The 19,450-nt window shown below is 37.8% G+C and overlaps 1 protein-coding gene and 1 pseudogene across 1 annotated transcript; both read left to right on the top strand.

Annotated features, from left to right (window-relative positions):
- Positions 1-1,659: 1,659 nt before the first annotated feature.
- Positions 1,660-2,667, top strand: LOC116100695 (olfactory receptor 51A7-like). The gene has a single exon (XM_031384429.1). It carries the CDS (start codon positions 1,660-1,662, stop codon positions 2,665-2,667), a length of 1,008 nt encoding a protein of 335 aa, XP_031240289.1.
- Positions 2,668-10,339: 7,672 nt separating this feature from the next.
- LOC116101311 lies at positions 10,340-11,263 on the top strand (annotated as a pseudogene).
- The last annotated feature ends 8,187 nt before the right edge of the window (positions 11,264-19,450 follow it).

Genomic DNA, 19,450 nt, shown 5'->3' with positions numbered 1-19,450 from the left:
AACTATTTCCAGGGATATGGTTCTGGGGTCATCTTAGGGTTTACCTAATGGTAGTTTCATTTTCTCTAAGTATGCTCTACCAAGTTAGAATCGCCAAAGCTCTGTGGACTAATTGGGAATCCTTGGGGAGGCATGACTAAACACTGAAGAAAGGATAAACTCCTGTCTTTGCTCCTCACTGAAGCTCAAGTAGTCTAGTCAGCCCCTTCTCTCTGTGTTCCCCTACCTACCAACTTACTAGTTAGCTTCCTCACAGACACAGTTCCAATTTTTCTTTGTTTCCTCAAGCAAACACCCCAGGTTTCAAAGTTGTTGGCCTAAAGGCCAGAACCTCGGTCTTTTCAAAATTCTAATAGCATTTTTTAAATGTCTGCTATAAGCCCAGAGTTTTATGAACTCATGGAAATCAACTAAGAACTACCCCAAAGTCTTTGAGAAGCACAGAAAGAAAATCAAATCCAGGTATGTGGAACAGTCTTGAGACAAAACTGCTAAAGAATAAAGGGGTATCACTGACTTACATGTTAATAAATTATTTAGAATTTGGATAAGGAAATGTTAATAAATTATTTAGAATTTGGATAAGGAAAAAAATTTGGATAAGCTTGCTTTGGTGAGAAAGCAAGGAGAACAAATAAGAGTTCCTGGGCTCAGTAGCTTGTGGTCACTTAGCATGCTTCTCATTAACTTTAGGTCTTTGCCTCCCAATTTCTATCTCTCGATAAATAAGAAAGCAACTCTATGATGAAAATGAAAATATGGCTACCAACTCATGGCATTTGAATAACCTGTGACATAGGTTTTGTGCAAATGCTACTCAGTCATTTTATTTAAACACAGAGGCTACCAAACTGAGAATATGACTTCATTCCCTCACTCCTAGTGCATATAATGTGTGTTTTTATGGGATGCTATGAATCTGGAGCAGGGAAGCAAATGTAGAATCTGTGATGACTGAACATTGAAGTGCGCTGCTCTCTTCAGTGGGTTTAATCATGGGGTGATTTGAGAATCAGCCTGGGTTGTTTACATGCAGACAGAATGAAAATGGAAACAAGCACAGTACTCCAAGAAAAATAAGGTTGTATCTCAACTCTGCAACATATGTCCTAGGTTTCCCCTCATATTAAAAGGAAAAAGTCTACATTACTTAGAAATAGAAGTCCTTGAAAAATAATTGAGCCCTGTAGAGTTCACTTAGATCATTTCCTGAAGCAACAGTATGTATTAATGTTCTTGCATTATTGCAAGTGAAATTATAGTAAATGAATATCTTTCTCTAATCCTAAATTTATATACATGATCTCAAAGTATGTATTACTGTTATTTTAATAAATATACCAGAGGTAATTCAGTCTGGGAAACATTTTGCTGCCTGTGCTCTGAGACCAGGATAAGCATTTGAAATTTTATTTCTCTATTGCTGATTATTTATGTAGATATATTTTGATTTACCTCATTGAATTCTGATAATATAATTCCAGATGCTGATCTTATCTGCTGATTATTTTTAAAGATCTAGGTTGTTGCAGATACATGTCTACCAAGTCAATATCTGTACTAGCTCAAACTAAAGTGTACTCATTTCAGACAATTCATTTATGCCACTGCAGGAGCATTCTTCTGAAATCCAGTTCCTGAGGGCCTGGTATCCCTGTAATGTCAGTCTGCAATGCCTCTGATATAGAAATCCCCATCTTCATTCTGATTGGGATTCCAGGGTTGGAGCATGTGCATATTTGGCTCTCCATCCCAATTTGCCTCATGTACCTTGTGGCCATCATGGGAAACTGCACCATTCTCTTCCTCATAAAGACAGAGACCTCTCTGCACGAGCCTATGTATTATTTCCTCTCTATGCTGGCATTTTCTGACTTAGGACTGTCCGTTTCTTCCCTTCCAACTATGCTGAGAATATTCTTGTTCAACTCCGCAGAGATTTCCTCAGATGCCTGTTTTGCTCAAGAGTTTTTCATTCATGGATTCTCAGCTATGGAGTCCTCAGTGCTTTTCATCATGGCCATCGACCGCTTTATAGCTGTCTACAACCCTTTGAGATATACCTCTATCCTTACAGTCAGGAGGGTCTTTAAAACTGGCCTGATATTTGCTACATTCTGTATTGCAGTTGTTCTGCCATTTCCCTTTATACTAAAGAGGTTGAAATTCTGTAAGAAAAGTCTCTTATCTCACTCTTACTGCCTTCACCAGGATGTTATGAAGGTAGCTTGTTCCAACAACAGAATCAATGTTATCTATGGATTTTTCGTGGCTACTTTATCTCTGTTATACTTGGTGTTCATTTCTGTGTCTTACATGCTGATCCTTAAAATTGTCCTGGGCATTACGTCCCGTAAAGGTCGCCTCAAGTTCTTTAATACTTGCATCTCTCATATCTGTGCTGTGCTCATCTTCTATGTGCCCATCATTACCTTGGCAGCCCTTCACCGCTTTGCTAAAAACATTTCTCCAGTTATTGGAATCATAATAGCTGATATCTTCCTTCTGATTCCTCCTCTAATGAATCCCATTGTATATTCTGTAAAGAGTCAGCAGATTAGAAATCTGATCCAAACCAAATTATGTGAGAAATATCACTGGTGGGAAATTCCAGCTTCCCTGAAAGCCTGGGTTACATCACTGTATCTGAATACATGTAGACATTGAAAAGTCACAATGAAAATAAAATACTCTTATCATAAAGGTGCACTGCACATATCAAGTAAAGGAAATAACACTCTGTGTTAAATGTCTTCAGGATCAGTACAGAGGTTAGAACTAGGTAAATTTCTCTCCTTCTTTCTCATTCTTTTCTTTCTGTTCAACCCAATGATAAAATTATTCCAAGTGTCAAATACAATAAAGACTTTTTCAATGAATTATACAACTAAAAATTTAGTATATTTGCAAATAAATGTAAAGGCGATTATGACTCTAACTCAGCAGTGACTGATTTGTGCTGTAAAAAGTTATTATGCACACTTATTCATAGTCACACCATTTTATCAACTATTGTGAGGATATCAGCCATCAGATAAAATATTAAAGAGTAAGACCCAGATGTGTAAAACAAATACATTAAATACAAAAAAACAAAAAACAAAAAACAAAAAACAAAAAAAACAGTTAAATGACTTATGTCACTTCCTATACCTGACCCTTTTTTTCCTCCCTTTCCTTTCTCCCTCCCAGGCCCCTCCCTTCCTCTACCTCCTGTAATTTTTTGTAGGATTGAAGCATCCACACTTTGGTCTTCTTTCTTGATAAGCTTCATATGGTCTATGAGTTGTTTCATGGGTATTATGTGCTTTTGGGCTAATATCCACTTATCAGTCAGTACATACCATGTGTGTCCTTGTGTGTCTGTGTTACCTCACTCAGGATGATATTTTTTAGTTTCATACATTTGCCTGTAAAATTCATGAAGTCATCTTTTTAATACTGAGTAGAACTCCATTGTGTATATATACCACATTTTCTGTATTCATTCTTCTTTTGAGAAAAATCTGGTTGTTTCCAGATTCTGGCTATTATAAATATGACTGCTAAAAACATAGTGGATCAGTGGATCACATGTCCTTGCTATATGTTGGAGTAGCTTTTAGGTATATGCCCAGTAGTGGTATAGTAGGGTCGTCAGATAGAACTATTTGGACAGGAGAAAAGTTTAGAGGGTGAGGAGAATGAATAGAAATATGTAACAGTTGGAGGGAGGAAATGGGGGGGGATTTCTAGCAAGTCCCAGATGCCAGGGAGGCAGTGAGAGGTTCCCAGCATCCAACAGGGATGATATTAGCTAAAACACACAGCAGACAGAACCTGTAGAGGCCATATCTAGTAGATAGGCATGGCCCTCAGTTGAGAGATTGGGCCACCTACCCACCTCAAATTTTTTAACCAGAATTTTTCCTGTCTAAAGGAAATGCAGGGAAAAAAATTGGAGCAGAGACTGAAGGAAAGGCCATCCAGAGACCACCCCACCTTGGGATCCAACCCATCTGCAGTAACCAGACCCTGACACTCTGGTTGATGCCAAGAAGTGATTGCTGATAGAAGCCTTGTATAGCTGGCCTCTAAGAAACTCTGCCAGCATCTGACTAATAGAGATACAGATACTCACAGCCAACCATCGGACTGTGCCCAGGGACCCCAATGGAAGAGTTAGGGGAAGGAATGAAGGAGCTGAAGGGGATTGCAACCCCATTGGAAGAACAATAATGTCAACTGACCAGACTCCCCAGAGCTACCAGGGACTAAACCACCAGCCAGAGTACACATGGATGGGTCCACGGCTCTAGCTACATATGTAGCAGAGGATTACCTTATCTGGCATCAATGGGAGGGGAATCTCTTGGTTCTGTGGAAACTTGGTGCCACAGCGGAGAGGGATGTTAGAGGGATGAGGTGTGAGAGTGAGGGAAAAGCACCCTCTTAGATGCAAAGGGGAGGGGAGATGGGATGGGGGATTTGTGAAGGGGAGACAAGGAAGGGTGACATTATTTAAAGTGTAAATAAATAAAATGATCAATTAATAAAAAACTTAAGGCAAACAAACAAAAACAGTTAAAGGACCTTAAAAAACTAATGATCAGTATATTTCTGATGCAGAATATATATGCCAGTAAATAATTGCTAGTTAATTAATGTGAAAATAAGAACACTTTTTAAGAAAAAAGTTTGAAGACTATTGCAATTTTCAATTACAATGAGATATACTTTGTTAAGTGCTGTTTCTATCATCAAGATATCACAGGTACTCAAAGGTTTGAAAAATAGGAAAATAATCATTACAAGAATGCTACTGACCTTTAAAATCTAAAGCAAATATTCTAATTTTCTTGTTTGTATGGCCTGAAAATCTTGCAAATCATTTGAAACAATGTTAGAATATTTGTATGCCTGCTGCCGGCCTTTACTACCAATTGCATCAGCATCATCCCCTACGTTTTTACCCTCAAGTAAATCAAGAGAAACTTTCCAAAACACCAATTGATTAAAGGATAGTCAGTCCAGAACTAGCTAGCAACCTGTAACTAATTAACAGATTTTTAATAATATATGCATTGGCTTTGTGAATTTCTAATACACCCAAGATATATTATAGGAATTTTAGTGCACATTCTCCTTTTATTCTCACAATTCATAAGATTTTTATATATCATACCTCTCTGTTTATTCATTTAAAGAGACTAAAGTTGTAAGGACCTACTTAATGAACTTCCTGCAGACAGAAAGTCAAGAGCTAGGATGCGAACATTATTTCTGATACGCTGGAGTAGATCTATGTTGACTAGGTTATAGTTGTCAGATTCAAGATTGCATATCTTCCTACAAAGCTATCTAGTCACTATTGTTGAAGCTAACAAACTTGAGTTTAAACATAGTGATCAAATAACAAATAATTAGCCAGATGACCTTGATCTAGGCTACAAAGAACCTAAGGGCAACCTGCCATCAGATTTCCTTGAAAAGCAACCAATGGACATTTCTAAGACGGGAAAATATTCCATTTAAGAAATGAAAAGATGATAATGCATATTACCAGGAGATAACAGTGAATTTATTTCATATTAGAGAATGGTAAGATTTGTTGTTATTTTACGTATCTTTCATTTTGAAATTCTACAGGACATTGATCATGTGAAGACTGAAGGGAAGACACTGCAGATGGTGAAATGACATACAATGTAAAGTGACAAAAAGTGAGCTTAGATGTAGAGGATGTGTAAATTAGGTAGGAACAATTTCCCAGTTTCACCAGTAATACTCCCATTATTGATGGCAGTCTTACTAGGATTTTATTTTAAACATAGTTAAAGCAAACACATATTTTATTGTTTTTTTCTTCTCTAACAAAATAAATCATTTCCAAACAAATAAAATACTCTGATAGATTCCTTCCACCATTAGAACCATAGAATAGAATACTTAAGCAACAAGTCTTATAGTGTGGTTATCTGTTTTATCAGCATAAACATTACTTACTCTCAGTCTTGCCAAAATGTAGTCTTATGACCCCTTTAAAAATAACTGACTAAAATATTTATCTTAATCATCTTAAAGAGAATTCCTTTGTGCACTGAACTAAAGTGCATTACATTAAACCATGCCATTATTGATGAGGGGGTCAGAACTTGAAGATGTTTGTGTGCTAGTGAAGATAGGAAGGCATCAAAGGATTATAGACAAAACATAAAAAAACATTGTAAAATGGTACCCATTCTACTTTCCCTATCTTCAGTCAAATTATGAAGTTAATATGACTAATAAAGAATATATCGTTTACAATGAAAAGCCAAGCTGGCTTTCTGTGGTTTCTGGTTCTTGTTTTACTCATATATTTGATTCAGGCTTTTCTGTCATTTTAATATAAATCTACACATCCATCATTGATTACTCCATTGACTGAGGAAATAAGACTAAGTAAGAAACTGAAAGGGTAATAGTAATGTATTATTGTTTTGGGAGAAAACACAAACATCCAGACAACCTTGGACAGGATGAGCAATCAACAGTGCAGTTATTTACCCAGGGCCTACTTATGAGGCTGCTTACTCTTCTCCCAACAGATCCTCTCTTCTTCTCTTGGAAACAACACCACACTGCCCATTTCTAAGTGCCCTAGTTTGCTTTCTACTTCAGTGATGAATACCATCCCCAAAAGCAATCTGTGAAGGAAAAGGATTATTTTACCTTAGAGGTTAGAATGTACCATCAAGGGAAGCCAAAGCCAGATCTCAAGGCAGGAGCTTGAGGTAGAAAACTTCAAGCAGAAGAATTCTGCTTACTAGCCTGCTTCCAGGCTCAAAAGCAGATTTCTTATAAGGCCCAGGCCCAATTTCCTAAGCATGGTACCACCCACAGTGGACCAGTCAAGAAAACATCCCAGAGATGAGCCTACAGGCCAATCTGATGGAGCCAATTCCTCCCCTGAGGTTCCCACTTCCCAGGGATGTCCAGTTTACAATATATACATGTATCTATCTATCTATCTATCTATCTATCTATCTATCTATCTATCTAGATATAGATATAGATATAGGCAAAACATAAAAAAACATTGTAAAATTGTATCCATTCTACTTTCTCTATCTTAAGTCAAATTATGAAGTTAATATGACTAATAAAGAATATATCATTTACAATGAAAAGCCAAACTGGCTTTCTGTGGTTTCTGGTCCTTGTTTTACTCATATATTTGATTCATATACAAATATATATATATATATATATATATATATATATATATATATATATAGAGAGAGAGAGAGAGAGAGAGAGAGAAAGAGAGAAAGAACATTGAAGAAGGAACCTTGTTCTCTTTGCCTGCTTGTTCTTGCTCTACCTAGCAAGTCCATTCCTTCATTGGCATTAGAACTCACTTCTTCAGGATTCTGATAAAAAACCATCTGAGACATCCAGTTTTGGAGGCTAAATAACTTCTGGGTTCTTGAACCTTCCATTGGTAAGCAACCACTGTTGAACCAGCTGCATCACAGTGGTAAGCCATTCTAATATATAAATTACATATATATGAATGTTTATGTATGGAAAATTTACTAGAATTATATATACAAATAATGAAATAAATAATGAATATGTACACATATTAATTCTATAAGTTCTGTTCCTCTAGAGAACCCTGACTAATGCAAATATTTTATAGGTACATCACAAAAAGAAATCTAAATGTTTAATAAGCATTTAAATGGAGTATAATTTGAGTTGGAAGAAAGTTAGCATGTAATATCGGTGGTCTGATCTCTTTAAGAATGTGTTCCTCTAAAAGCAATGCTCTTATTTAAGGTTTTTATTGCTGAGATAAAACACATGACCAAAAGCAACTTGAATAGTAAAGGATTTATTTCTGCTTACAAATGTCTGGTCACACTCCATCACCGAGGGAAGTCATGGCAGAAACCTGCAAACAGAAACTGAAGCAGGGACCCTGGATTGCTTCTTATCACTTTCTCAGACTACTTTCTTATACAAGTAAGGACCACCGGCCCAGGGGTATCACTGCACTTCCACCATACACCCATAGTCTGGATCCACCCACATCAAGCGTTAATCATCATACTAAACTAAGGAATTGCCTATAAGCAATCTGACAGAGGCATTTCCTCAGCTGATGTTGCTCTTCCCAGATAACTCTAGCTTGTATCAAATGGACACAAACAAATGAACAAATGAACAACCAGGACAACAGCTATCTGCCCTGCTTCCTTGTACCCAAGGAAATTATATCTAGGAAAAAACAACAGCTAAGACAAAGAGCTAAGGAGCAAAGTTTGAAACAGATGTCCAACAGGCACTTAAAAGCAGCATTTTCTTTTGTCTAAGCCTATGGCCAATTTAGCTCTTCATTAAAGTCTCTGGAGTCACATATCAGATTTGCATGGAGCCTGATGCAACCCTACAAACAGGTTTTTTTCCATGTAGGCATTCCCAGTGAAATTTCTTGGCTTCATTATTCTGTATATACCAGTGGAAAGTGGAAGGTTAAAGAATTCTCTGCTTCCAATTTCAAAACACCATTATCTTCATGGTAGAATGTCACATTGACTTTCTTCAAAGGTAAGAAAAATTTCTCAAGCTATCTGATACAATTTGCACACCATTTCCATCTAAATTCTGAGAGGTTACACTAAATGTGACCTTAGTAAATATGAATCAGAAGATCCACTGAAGCAGAATGCTGAAGAACTAACAAAGAGAATGAAAGGGCATGTGACAACAGGAGTCCGAATGTCCTAGAAATGCCCAATCTAAATAACACATGTGAGAAGAATATACATCAGCTGCCACATGGTTTCAATTGGAAGACACAAGCCCTTGGACAATTAATCATACCTTGTTTGTAGACTTGCTTTTCTTATATATAGGTAAAAGAAAGCAATTGCATAAGAACATAAGTGAGAAATTTGATAGTCACTTATCAGGATATTATAATTTGACTTAAAATACTACTAATAGTTTGTGATGTTTGTCTTGTACACTCAAATTGAACCTTAGTGGAACCTACCTTACCAAAAGATGATGCAGTTTTGAAGACAAGGATGAACATCAGTTTCCAAAGTCTTTCCATATAAGATTATTTTATTTATAACTAATAGAGTGTTAAGAAGAAAGTCACATTGCTTAGAAAGAAGTACCAGAAGAAAGATAAACTTACAGAGGGATATAGATCACCATGAAAATAAAACAAAAAACCCACAGAAGGAGTGACTTTGAAAAATATTGTCACATTCTGAAGAAGCAGTAAAAGAGTTGTAGTCTTGGGGACTGCAGAACAATCTAGAAAGAAACACAGATCTCAGATCTGTTTTTCTTTGTTTTTGGTTTTGTTTGTTGTTTTATACAATGGATGAAATTTGACATAAATAGCAAGATATTTAACTATGAATTTCACTTTATATAACATTATATATAATTAAATAAGGAAATATGGGACCACAAGCAGGCTCCACCCACTGTTCTGGCCTTTAGCAGTACAGTCATATTGTTCTGCTGTTATTCTAGTACTGAGAGAGGATAGATATTAATCAGAATAAAAGGAAAGCAATCTATAAAGAAGTGATTTTCTGAAACCAATTTACATGTGCAGAGAAAATAGGATGCAGTTTTTAGAAATGTATGTTAAGTCATTTCAAAGGAGGAAATATTTGTTTTAATTAGTGTTCTATATGATATTACTGAGAAAAATTCATGAAATGTTATCTAATTCAGACTATCCTGTGTATACATAAGGTAACGGTACCCAGTTCTTAAAAATCCTTGTTGTCTGTAAGACTGTGTGTTATTCTGCAGCTCCATTTCTACCACTATTTAAGCTGTTATTCTGATAGATACAAGCATGAATGTGGAAGTATAAAATAATTTTTGAATATGCAATCTAACCTACCAATTTTTTGGTTTTCTACCAAAATTTTGTTTCCCCTTACTGTCTTTATTAATGTAAAATATAATTGTGAGATTTAAGATCTTTCATGAGAAATGGGGCATGGGAATAGTAATGATTTTTCCTTTTGATCAGTGAAACTCATATAGTTGTATGCCTTGCCCAGGAGATTTCCATGAGGTCAATGGATTGTCGAGAATTGGTAGAAACTAGATCCAAGGTAGTTGATAGTAGCAGAATAAAACAAGCTAATGGATGAAGACATCACCGACCACATCCTTCCCATTTGTTTTTGTCTTGTTTTCACAGTATAGATTGGCAACATGAAACAGATGCTTGGCCTTAGAAGTGTGGATTGCATACTCTTCTGTCCTAACATTGTTTAAGAATTCCTTATCTGCTTCAAGGTTATCACCTAGGTAGTATCCTTCCAGAGGCATGTCTCCCCTCAATGACACACAGATTCTTAGATTCTTCCTTATCGGGATCCCTGGACTACAGAAGAGTCACATCTGAGTGTCTATTCCTTTCTCCTTTGTGTACCTTCTCTCTTTCCTGGGTAATGTTATGGTCCTCTTTTTTATCCAGACAGAACAAAGCCTCCACAAGCCCATGCACTTCTTCATTTCCATGCTCTCCATCTCTGACCTGGGGCTGTCCCTCTCTTCTTTATCCACCATCTTGCTTGGAATTCATGAAATCCATGCAGCTGCATGCTTTGCCCAGGAGTTTTTCATCCACCTGTTCACAGTCACTGAAGCTTCTGTGCTGTCTGTAATGGCATTTGACCGATATGTGGCCATTCACAGCCCTTTGAAATACAGCACAATCCTAACCAGATCCAGAGTTATCAAAATTGGCGTCTCTCTGACTTCCAAGAGTGTTCTTTTGATCCTTCCACTGCCCTTTCTCTTCCAAAGACTGAAGTACTGTCACCGAAACCTGCTCTCCCACTCCTACTGTCTTCATCAGGATGTCAAGAATCTGGCTTGTTCTGACAATAGAATCAATGTTGTCTATGGGCTGTGTGCTGCACTTTCTACTATGTTGGATTTGGTATTCATTATCTTTTCCTACATAATGATCTTAAAGACAGTTCTGGGGATTGGAAGCCCCAGAGAACAGTGCAAGGCTCTCAACACCTGCCTTTCTCGCATTTGTGCTGTGCTCCTCTTCTATGTGTCCATGCTGAGTGCAGCCATGCTGCACCGCTTTGCCAAGAATGTGTCTCCTCTAACCCACATCCTCATGGCTGATGGTTGCCTCCTGGTACCACCCCTGATGAATCCCATCGTATATTGTGTGAAAACCCATCAAATCCGAGAAAAGGTTTTGAAGAAACTTTGTTCAAAAAGAAGCTGATCTAAGGAAGAAGAAAGCAAATAAAGGTGTAGTAGTTAAATAGACTGGATGTTTAACTGGGATGAAGCGTGATACCCAGAACCATGTTGAGTAGGAATGAGCAGAATCCCCCTAGTGCCTCAGTCAGAGGATGCTCAGGATCCTGGAATCAATTTTACCTCATTCAGAGACCAGAGGATAGATGACTCATGGTGTTCAGCATGGTGGGTATCCTTAGTGTCCATTAGATAGCACACAGAGCAGATGTCTTATGATGTTCAGTACACTGAGTGTCCTTAGCACCAGGCTGCTCTCGAGACCCAGATTGTACAACTGATAACTGAATCATAAAGGAATATTGGAAGACTGTAGTCTGTCCTTTTAAAAATATTTACCAGTAAATAATGTAAAAATATCTACCTATTCTAAAATCATTCTTCAACATTTTTTACTTTGTGAGAAAATAAAAACCACTACCCAAGAGAAGGGCTAGGGGTTCTGATTCATTTTCTTAATGTTGCTGGAGCTGCTGGGTGGTTCTGGTTTGTTCCAGGATACTCTGCCTGTATACACACATATGCTTTTATTCTTTTATGTTTTGATATTATAAGTTCATCTTTTTAAATTCTTTAATCGTTTTTTTACAATACAGTCTTTATCCCCTTCCTGGTCTACCCTTTGATTGTTCCACATCCCACAGTTCCTGCCCCCACCCCCCCATCTGCAAAATGTCCCCAACCCCACACCCCCAGCCCACCAGACCTCCCCACTCCCTAGAGCCTCCATTCTCTTGAGAGTTAGGTGCATCTTCTCTCACTGAGTCAAGACCCAGCAGTCCTCTGCTGTATATGTGTTGGGGATCTATTAGCTAGTGTATGCTGCCTGGCTGGTGGCTCACTATCAGAGCAATCTTAGGGGTCCAGGTTAGTTGAGACTGCTGGTCTTCCTATAGGGTTGCTTCTTCCTCAGCTTCTTCCAGCGTTTACCCTAATTCAACCGCAGGGCTTCCCAGCTTCTGTCCATTGGTTGGGTGTAAATATCTGCATCTGACTCAGCTGCCTGTTGGGTCTTTTGGAGGGTAGTCATGCTAGGCTCCGAGCCTAACATATAAGTTCATCTCTACTGCCTTCTCCTTTCTTCTGCCCAACCCTCCCTTGTATCTCTCCTTACTCTTTTTCAAATTCATGGCCTCTTTTTCTTTAATAGTTGTTACAAATATATGTAAATATGTACACAGACAGCAGGAAAAAAGGCTTCCTCCAGGGAAGAGCATACCAACTGGTTATCCAAAATCAAATGAAAACATGTACACAATTTTAACAACTATAGATTTCTAGCATATTTAGATATAAATTTTAAACTAATAGAACTATTAATAGTTCTATTAATTTATTAATAATTTTAATTAGTAATTTTATTAGTCAGTGTTTGCCTATGTAGGCCAATCAGGCCTCAGAATCTCTTGGCTTTCCCTCTTGATGCTAGAGTATGTAGTGTGCACCATCATCTACACCTTCATGGTTATCCTAACAATAACAAATGACCACATTATAGTTGTTCATTTTACTTGTCTCTGTTTAAAAGTTCGTTTATGCTTACATGTGTATATACTATGGTTTAAAACTTTTTCTGCTTATGCATTTTAATACCAGTTAGTAAACATATATCTGAAGAATATATCCTTTTTTGATTGAAAAGAAAACTAGTAAAAATCATCTCTCTCTTTTTCTCTCTTTCTCAAGTTTAAAATGATCATCCCAAATCTTCATATCTCTCACTCCAATACTCCACATAAGCATTTTTAACATTCAGTAACTTTATTAGAAAGAGATACACATTTTTACAACATAGACAAATACCTTTTTGTGGCTTACTCATGTACTCCTTTAATAATTTTAATTCTTTTTCCAGTACCCTATTAAATATCCTTTTATTTTTATTTTATTTATTTACTTTATAGATCATGTTTGTAAAGTGTATAGATGTGTCTCTGTGCAGATATATGTGAATGTGGTTTCCAAAGAGGCCAGAATGTGTAATCAGATCCTCTGAAGCTGGAGTTACAGGCATTTATCTGCCCCAGAAAGTAGGTTCTTGGAACTGTGCTCGTATCCTCTGCAAAATCAGTACACAGTCTTAACCACTGAGTTTTTTCTCCTGGTCCTCAAACTCCCACATTTTAAACAATAATGTCAAAGGGATAGTTAAATAATATTAATGATATTTGTTTTCATGAAAGTGTGTACTAGATAAAGCAAAGCAATCAAAAAGCTAAGAAAGTAACTGAATTCTGTTCAACAGACCAAGAAGAACAAGTCAAGGGCAAGGGAAATAACATTTAACTTAAGCAGAGGTCGATGATCCAGGTTGCATAACAGTACACTCCAAACTTACATCATACAGTAGTAATCATGCAGTTGCTCAAAGTTTGTAACTTGTGTGTGCTGAGCAGGCATTCTTATCTACTTGACATAAAAATAACTGGGCATATTCTCTGGAGCTAGAAGATACACATCCAAAGCAGATCACTCCTGTAGCTGCTACTTAGTACCTGTGCCATAGCTAAATACAACCAATTCTACTTCCATAATTTAGACTCTAATTACAATTTATCCACATAGCCTGGGGTTCTAAGGATACTAATGTAGCTGGATCCCAGAATAATAACACAAGGCAGAGTATTCCAAGAAACAGTATGGAAACTTCCAGTTCTGTAAAAGACTGACCGAACATCAATAGACTCACTTAGTGATTCTGAGAGAATCACTATCCCTGACCTCAAGCTCTACTACAGAGCAATAAAAATGTCTGGTACTGGTACAGAAACAGACAGATTTAACAATGGAATAGAATTGAAGACCCAGAAATAAAACCACACACAGACACTTGATCTTTGACAAAAAAGCCAAAGGTATACAATGGAAAAAAAGAAAGCATCTTCAAATTCATTTGTCATGTGGTAATAAAGAAACTCTGATTCAAAATTAGGAGAAATAATTTCCATTTCTAAGAACAGTTGTGACCTCCTCCCATAGCCCTTAGCTAAGAAGCAGCTCTCCCACCTGGGGTGAGCCAAACAAAAGGCGCTTTGTCTGCTGCTATCTTTCTCTGAAGTACCAGTTAGGAGCCACCTCAAAACACATCTTCCTTACAGCTTGCTGCAGCTGCTGACTTTCCTAGAAAACCCTGGAAACTTGCTTTCATTTTTGTGAAATGTATATATATCTGACTTTCCTAGTAAAAGTAGCTTTGACACAATAGTTACAAATAATATAAAATACCTTGGTGTGACTCTAACTAAGCAAGTAAAAGATCTGTTTGACAAGAACTTCAAGTCTCTGAAGAAGGAAATTGAAGACGATCTCAGAAGATGGAAAGATCGCCCATGCTCATAGATTGGCAGGATTAATATAGTAAAAATGGCCATCTTGCCGAAAGCAATCTACAGATTTAATGCAATCCCCATCAAAATTCCAACTCAATTCTTCACAGACTTATAAAGAGTAATTTGCAAATTCATCTGGAATAACAAAAAACCCAGGATAGCCAAAACTATTCTCAACAATAAAGGAACCTCTGGTGGAATCACAATCCCGGACCTTAAGTGGTACCACAGAACAATTGTGATAAAAACTGCATGTTATTGGTACAGTGATAAGCGGGTAGATCAATGGAACAGAATTGAAGACACAGAAATGAACCCACACACCTATGGTCATTTGATCTTTGACAAAGGAGCTAAAACCATAAAGTGGGGAAAAAACAGCATTTTCAACAAATGGTGCTGGTTCAACTGGTGGTTAGCATGTAGAAGAATACAAATCGATCCATCCCTATCTCCTTGTACAAAGCTCAAGTCCAAGTGGCTCAAGGAAACCAGATACACTGAAACTAATAGAAAAGAAAGAAGGGAAGAGTCTCAAGCACATAGACACAGGAGAAATTTTCCTGAAGAGAACACCAATACCTTATGCTCTAAGATCAAGAATTGACATATGGGACCTCATAAAGTTGCAAAGCTTCTGTAAGGCAAAAGACACTGTCAATAGGACAAAACGGCAACCAACAAATTGGGAAAAGATCTTTACCAATCCTATATCTGATAGAGGGCTAATATCCAATGTATACAAAGAACTCAAGAAGTTAGACTCCAGAGAACCAAATAACCCTATTAAAAAATGGTGTAAGAGCTAAACAAAGAATTCTCAACTGAGGAATACCAAATGGCTGAGAAGCACCTACAGAAATGTTCAACATCCTTAGTCATCAGGGAAATGCAAATCAAAACCACCCTGAGATTCCACCTCACACCAGTCAGATTGGCTAAGATAAAAAACTCAGGTGACAGCAGATGCTGGAGAGGTTGTGGAGAAAAAAGAACACTCCTTCATCGCTTGTGGGATTGCAAGCTGGTACCACCACTCTGGAAATCAGTTTGGCAGTTCCTCCAGAAGTTGGGCATAGTAATATGGGACCCAGCTATGCCACTCCTGGGCATATACCCAGAAGATTTTCCAACATGTAATAAGGACACATGCTCCACCATGTTCATAGCAGCCTTATTTATAATAGCCAGAAACTGGAAACAACCCAGATGTCCCTCAACAGAGGAATGGATACAGAAATTGTGGTACACCTACACAATGAAGTACTACTCAGCTCTTAAAAACAGTGAATTTATGAAATTCTTAGGGAAATGGATGGATCTGGAGAATATCATCCTGAGTGAGGTAACCCAGTCACAAAAGAATACACCTGGTATGTACTCTCTGCCCAGAAGATCAGAATACACAAAGTACAATCCACAAACCACAAGAAACTCAAGAAGAAGGAAGACCAAAATGTGGACATTTCATTCCTTCTTAAAAGGGGGAACCAAATACCCACTGAAGGAGTTGCAGAGATTAACTATGGAGCAGAGACTGAAGGAAGGACAATCCAGCCTGATATAGCTGTCTCCCTAGAGGCTCTGACAGTACCTGACTAATACAGAAGTAGAGGCTCACAGCAATCCATTGAACTGAGTACAGGGTCTCCAATGAAGGAGCTAGAGAAAGGACCCAAGGTGCTGAAGGGTTTACAGATCCTTAGAATGAACAACAATATGAACTAACTAGTACCTTCAGAGCTCTCAGGGACTAAACCACCAACCAAAGAGTACACATGGTAGGACTACTTGCTCCAGCAGCATGTGTATAGTAGAGGATGGCCAAGTCAGTCATCAATGAGAGGAGAGGCCCTTGGCCCTATGAAGGTTCTATGCCCCAGTGTAGGGGAATTCCAGGGCCAGTAAGCAGGAGAGGGTAAGGTGGTTAGCAGCGGGAGGGAGAGGACGGAGGGAACAGGGGTTTGTTCTTGTTGTTGTTTTTTGGTTTTTGGTTTTTGTTTTGTTTTGTTTTCTTAGGGGAAAATGGGAAAGGAGATATCATATGACATGTAAATAAAGAAAATATTTAATAAAAAATAAAAAAAGTGGCTTTGATCAGACAAAATCTGATTTGGCCTGCTTATTCCTCTCACAACCGTGAACCCCATTTATTTTTTTCCCAGGCTCCTGCTTTCCCTTCAGGAGAATCCAGTTCCTGTGACCACAGGTGGCTACAAACAGTGACAAATCCTATGGAGCTGCCTTTATACCACCACAGAGCAACACTACTATCAGGCCCAGAAATCAGTATCCCACACCATTACTCCTATGTTTCTGACATTACTTTTGCTTTTTCTCTCTGACCAAAACTGTTGGTGCCCAGAACACCTGGCCAAAGTGATCGAACAGGAACCCACAAACAACATAAGCTCTTACCAATAATATAGGTTTCTCTCCATCAAACTGACATTCCATAAGGGTAGGTAGAAAGAGTATAAGAGACAAAGAGGATAGAGGACACCAAGAAAATAAGGTCCTCTGGTCCTCTCCTTAGATGCTGAAAAAGCATTTGACAAAATACAACACTCTTTCATGTTAAAAGTATTGGAGAGATCAAGAGTTCAAGGCCCATAACTAAACATAATAAAAGCACTTTACTGCAAACCAACATCTAATATGAAATTAAATGGAAAGATACTTGAAGCAACCCAATTAAAATCAGGAACAAGACAAGGATGCCCATTCTCTCTATATATATTCAATATAGTACTCAAAGTGCTAGCTAGAACAATAAGACAACAAAAAGAGATCAAGTAGATATAGACTGACAAAGAAGAAGTAAAGGTATCACTATTTGCAGATATGATAGTGTACATAAGCGACCCCAAAAATTCTACCAGAGAACTTCTACAGCTGATAAACATCCGCAAAATGGCTGTATATGAAATTCACTCAAATAAATGAGTAGCCTTTCTTTATACAAAGGATAATCAGGCTGAGAAATAAATTAGGGAATCAACTCCATTCACAATAGCCACAAATAATATAAAATATCTTGGGGTAACTCTAACCAAACAAGTGAACGACTTATATGACAAGAACTTCAAGTCTCTCAAAAAAGAAATCAAAAAAGATCTCGGAAAATGGAGACATCTTTCATGCTTATGGATTGGTAGAATTAACATAGTAAAGATGGCCATCCTACCAAAGGCAATCTACAGATTCATCTGAATCCCCATCAAGATCCCAACACAGTTCTTCAAAGACATGAAAAGAGTAATTCTCAAATTCATCTGGAAAAGCAAAACACCCAGAATAGGGAAAACAACTCTTAACAATAAAAGAAGTTCTGAGGGAATCACTATCCCTGACCTCAAGCTCTACTACAAAGCAACAGTGATAAAAATGTCTGGTATTGGTACAGAAACAGACAGATTTAACAATGGAGTAGAATTGAAGACCCAGAAATAAAACCACACACAGAGACACTTGATCTTTGACAAAGAAGCCAAAAGTATAGAATGGAAAAAAAAAGTATCTTTACTAAATTATTCTAATCTAACTGGCAGTTTTCATGTAGAAAAATGAAAATAGATCCATAATTGTCACCCTGAACATAGCTCAAGTCCAAGTGGATCAAGGACCTCAACATAAAACCAGATACACTGAATCTAATAGAAGAGAAAGTGGAAAAGAGCCTAGAACTCATCAACACAGGGGGAAATTTCCTAAACAGAACTTCAGTGGCTCACACTCTAAGATCAAGAACTGATAAATGGGACCTCATGAAACTGGAAAGCTTCTGTAAGACAAAGGACATAGTCAATAGGACAAATCAGCAATCTACAGATTGGGAAAAAAATTCACTAACCCCACATTCTTTAGAGGGCTAATATCCAAAATACATAAAGAATTCAAGAAGCTAACCACCAAAACACCAAACAACCCAATCGAAAATGGAGTATAGAACTAAACAGAGAATTCACAACAGAGAAATAACGAATGGCTAAGCAACACTTAAAGAAATGTTCAAAGTCCCTAGTGATCAAGGAAATGCAAATCAAAACGACCTTGAGATTCCACCCATCAGAATGGCTAAGATCAAAAACCCAGGTGATAGCACATGTTGGTGAGGATGTGGAGAAAGAGGAACACTCCTTCATTGATGATGGGATTGCAAAGTGGTACAACCACTCTGGAAATCAATATGGAGATTCCTCAGAAAATTGGAAATAGATATACCTGAAGATCCAGCTATACCACTCGAGCATATACCCAAAAATTACCTCACCATGCTACAGGGGCACATGATCCACTATGTTTGTAGTGGCCTTGTTGGTGATAGCCAGAAGTTGGAAACAACCCAGATGTCCCACAATAGAAGAATGGATACAGAAAGTGTGGTTCATTTACACAATGGAGTACTACTTGGCTCTAATAGAATGAGGATCCTCAAGAATGAGGATCTCCTGAGTTTTACAGGCAAATGAATGGAACTAAAAAATATCCTGAGTGAGGTAACTCAGTCCCAAAAGAGGACATGCATGGTATGTACTCACTAATAAGTATAAATTAGCCCCAAAATGTACAGAATACCCAGTATACAATCCACAGAACTCAAAAACAGTTAACAAGCTGAATAGCCCAAGTGAGGATGTCTCAATCCCACTTGGGAGAGAGAATAAAGCAATTACAGGAGGGAAGAGGGAGGGAGGGAACTGAGTGGGAAATGGGGGAGAGGGGAACAAGATCAGATATTGGGAGGGGGGACTGGACTTAAGCCCTCAGGGCCAATAGAAAGAGTGGAAACAGGCAACCTTGGGAGGTAGGAGGTATGGGGA

The sequence above is a fragment of the Mastomys coucha genome, unplaced genomic scaffold, assembly GCF_008632895.1.
Source record: "Mastomys coucha isolate ucsf_1 unplaced genomic scaffold, UCSF_Mcou_1 pScaffold21, whole genome shotgun sequence".
Lineage (NCBI taxonomy): Eukaryota > Metazoa > Chordata > Mammalia > Rodentia > Muridae > Mastomys > Mastomys coucha.
This window is presented reverse-complemented; position numbering and strand designations above follow the sequence as displayed.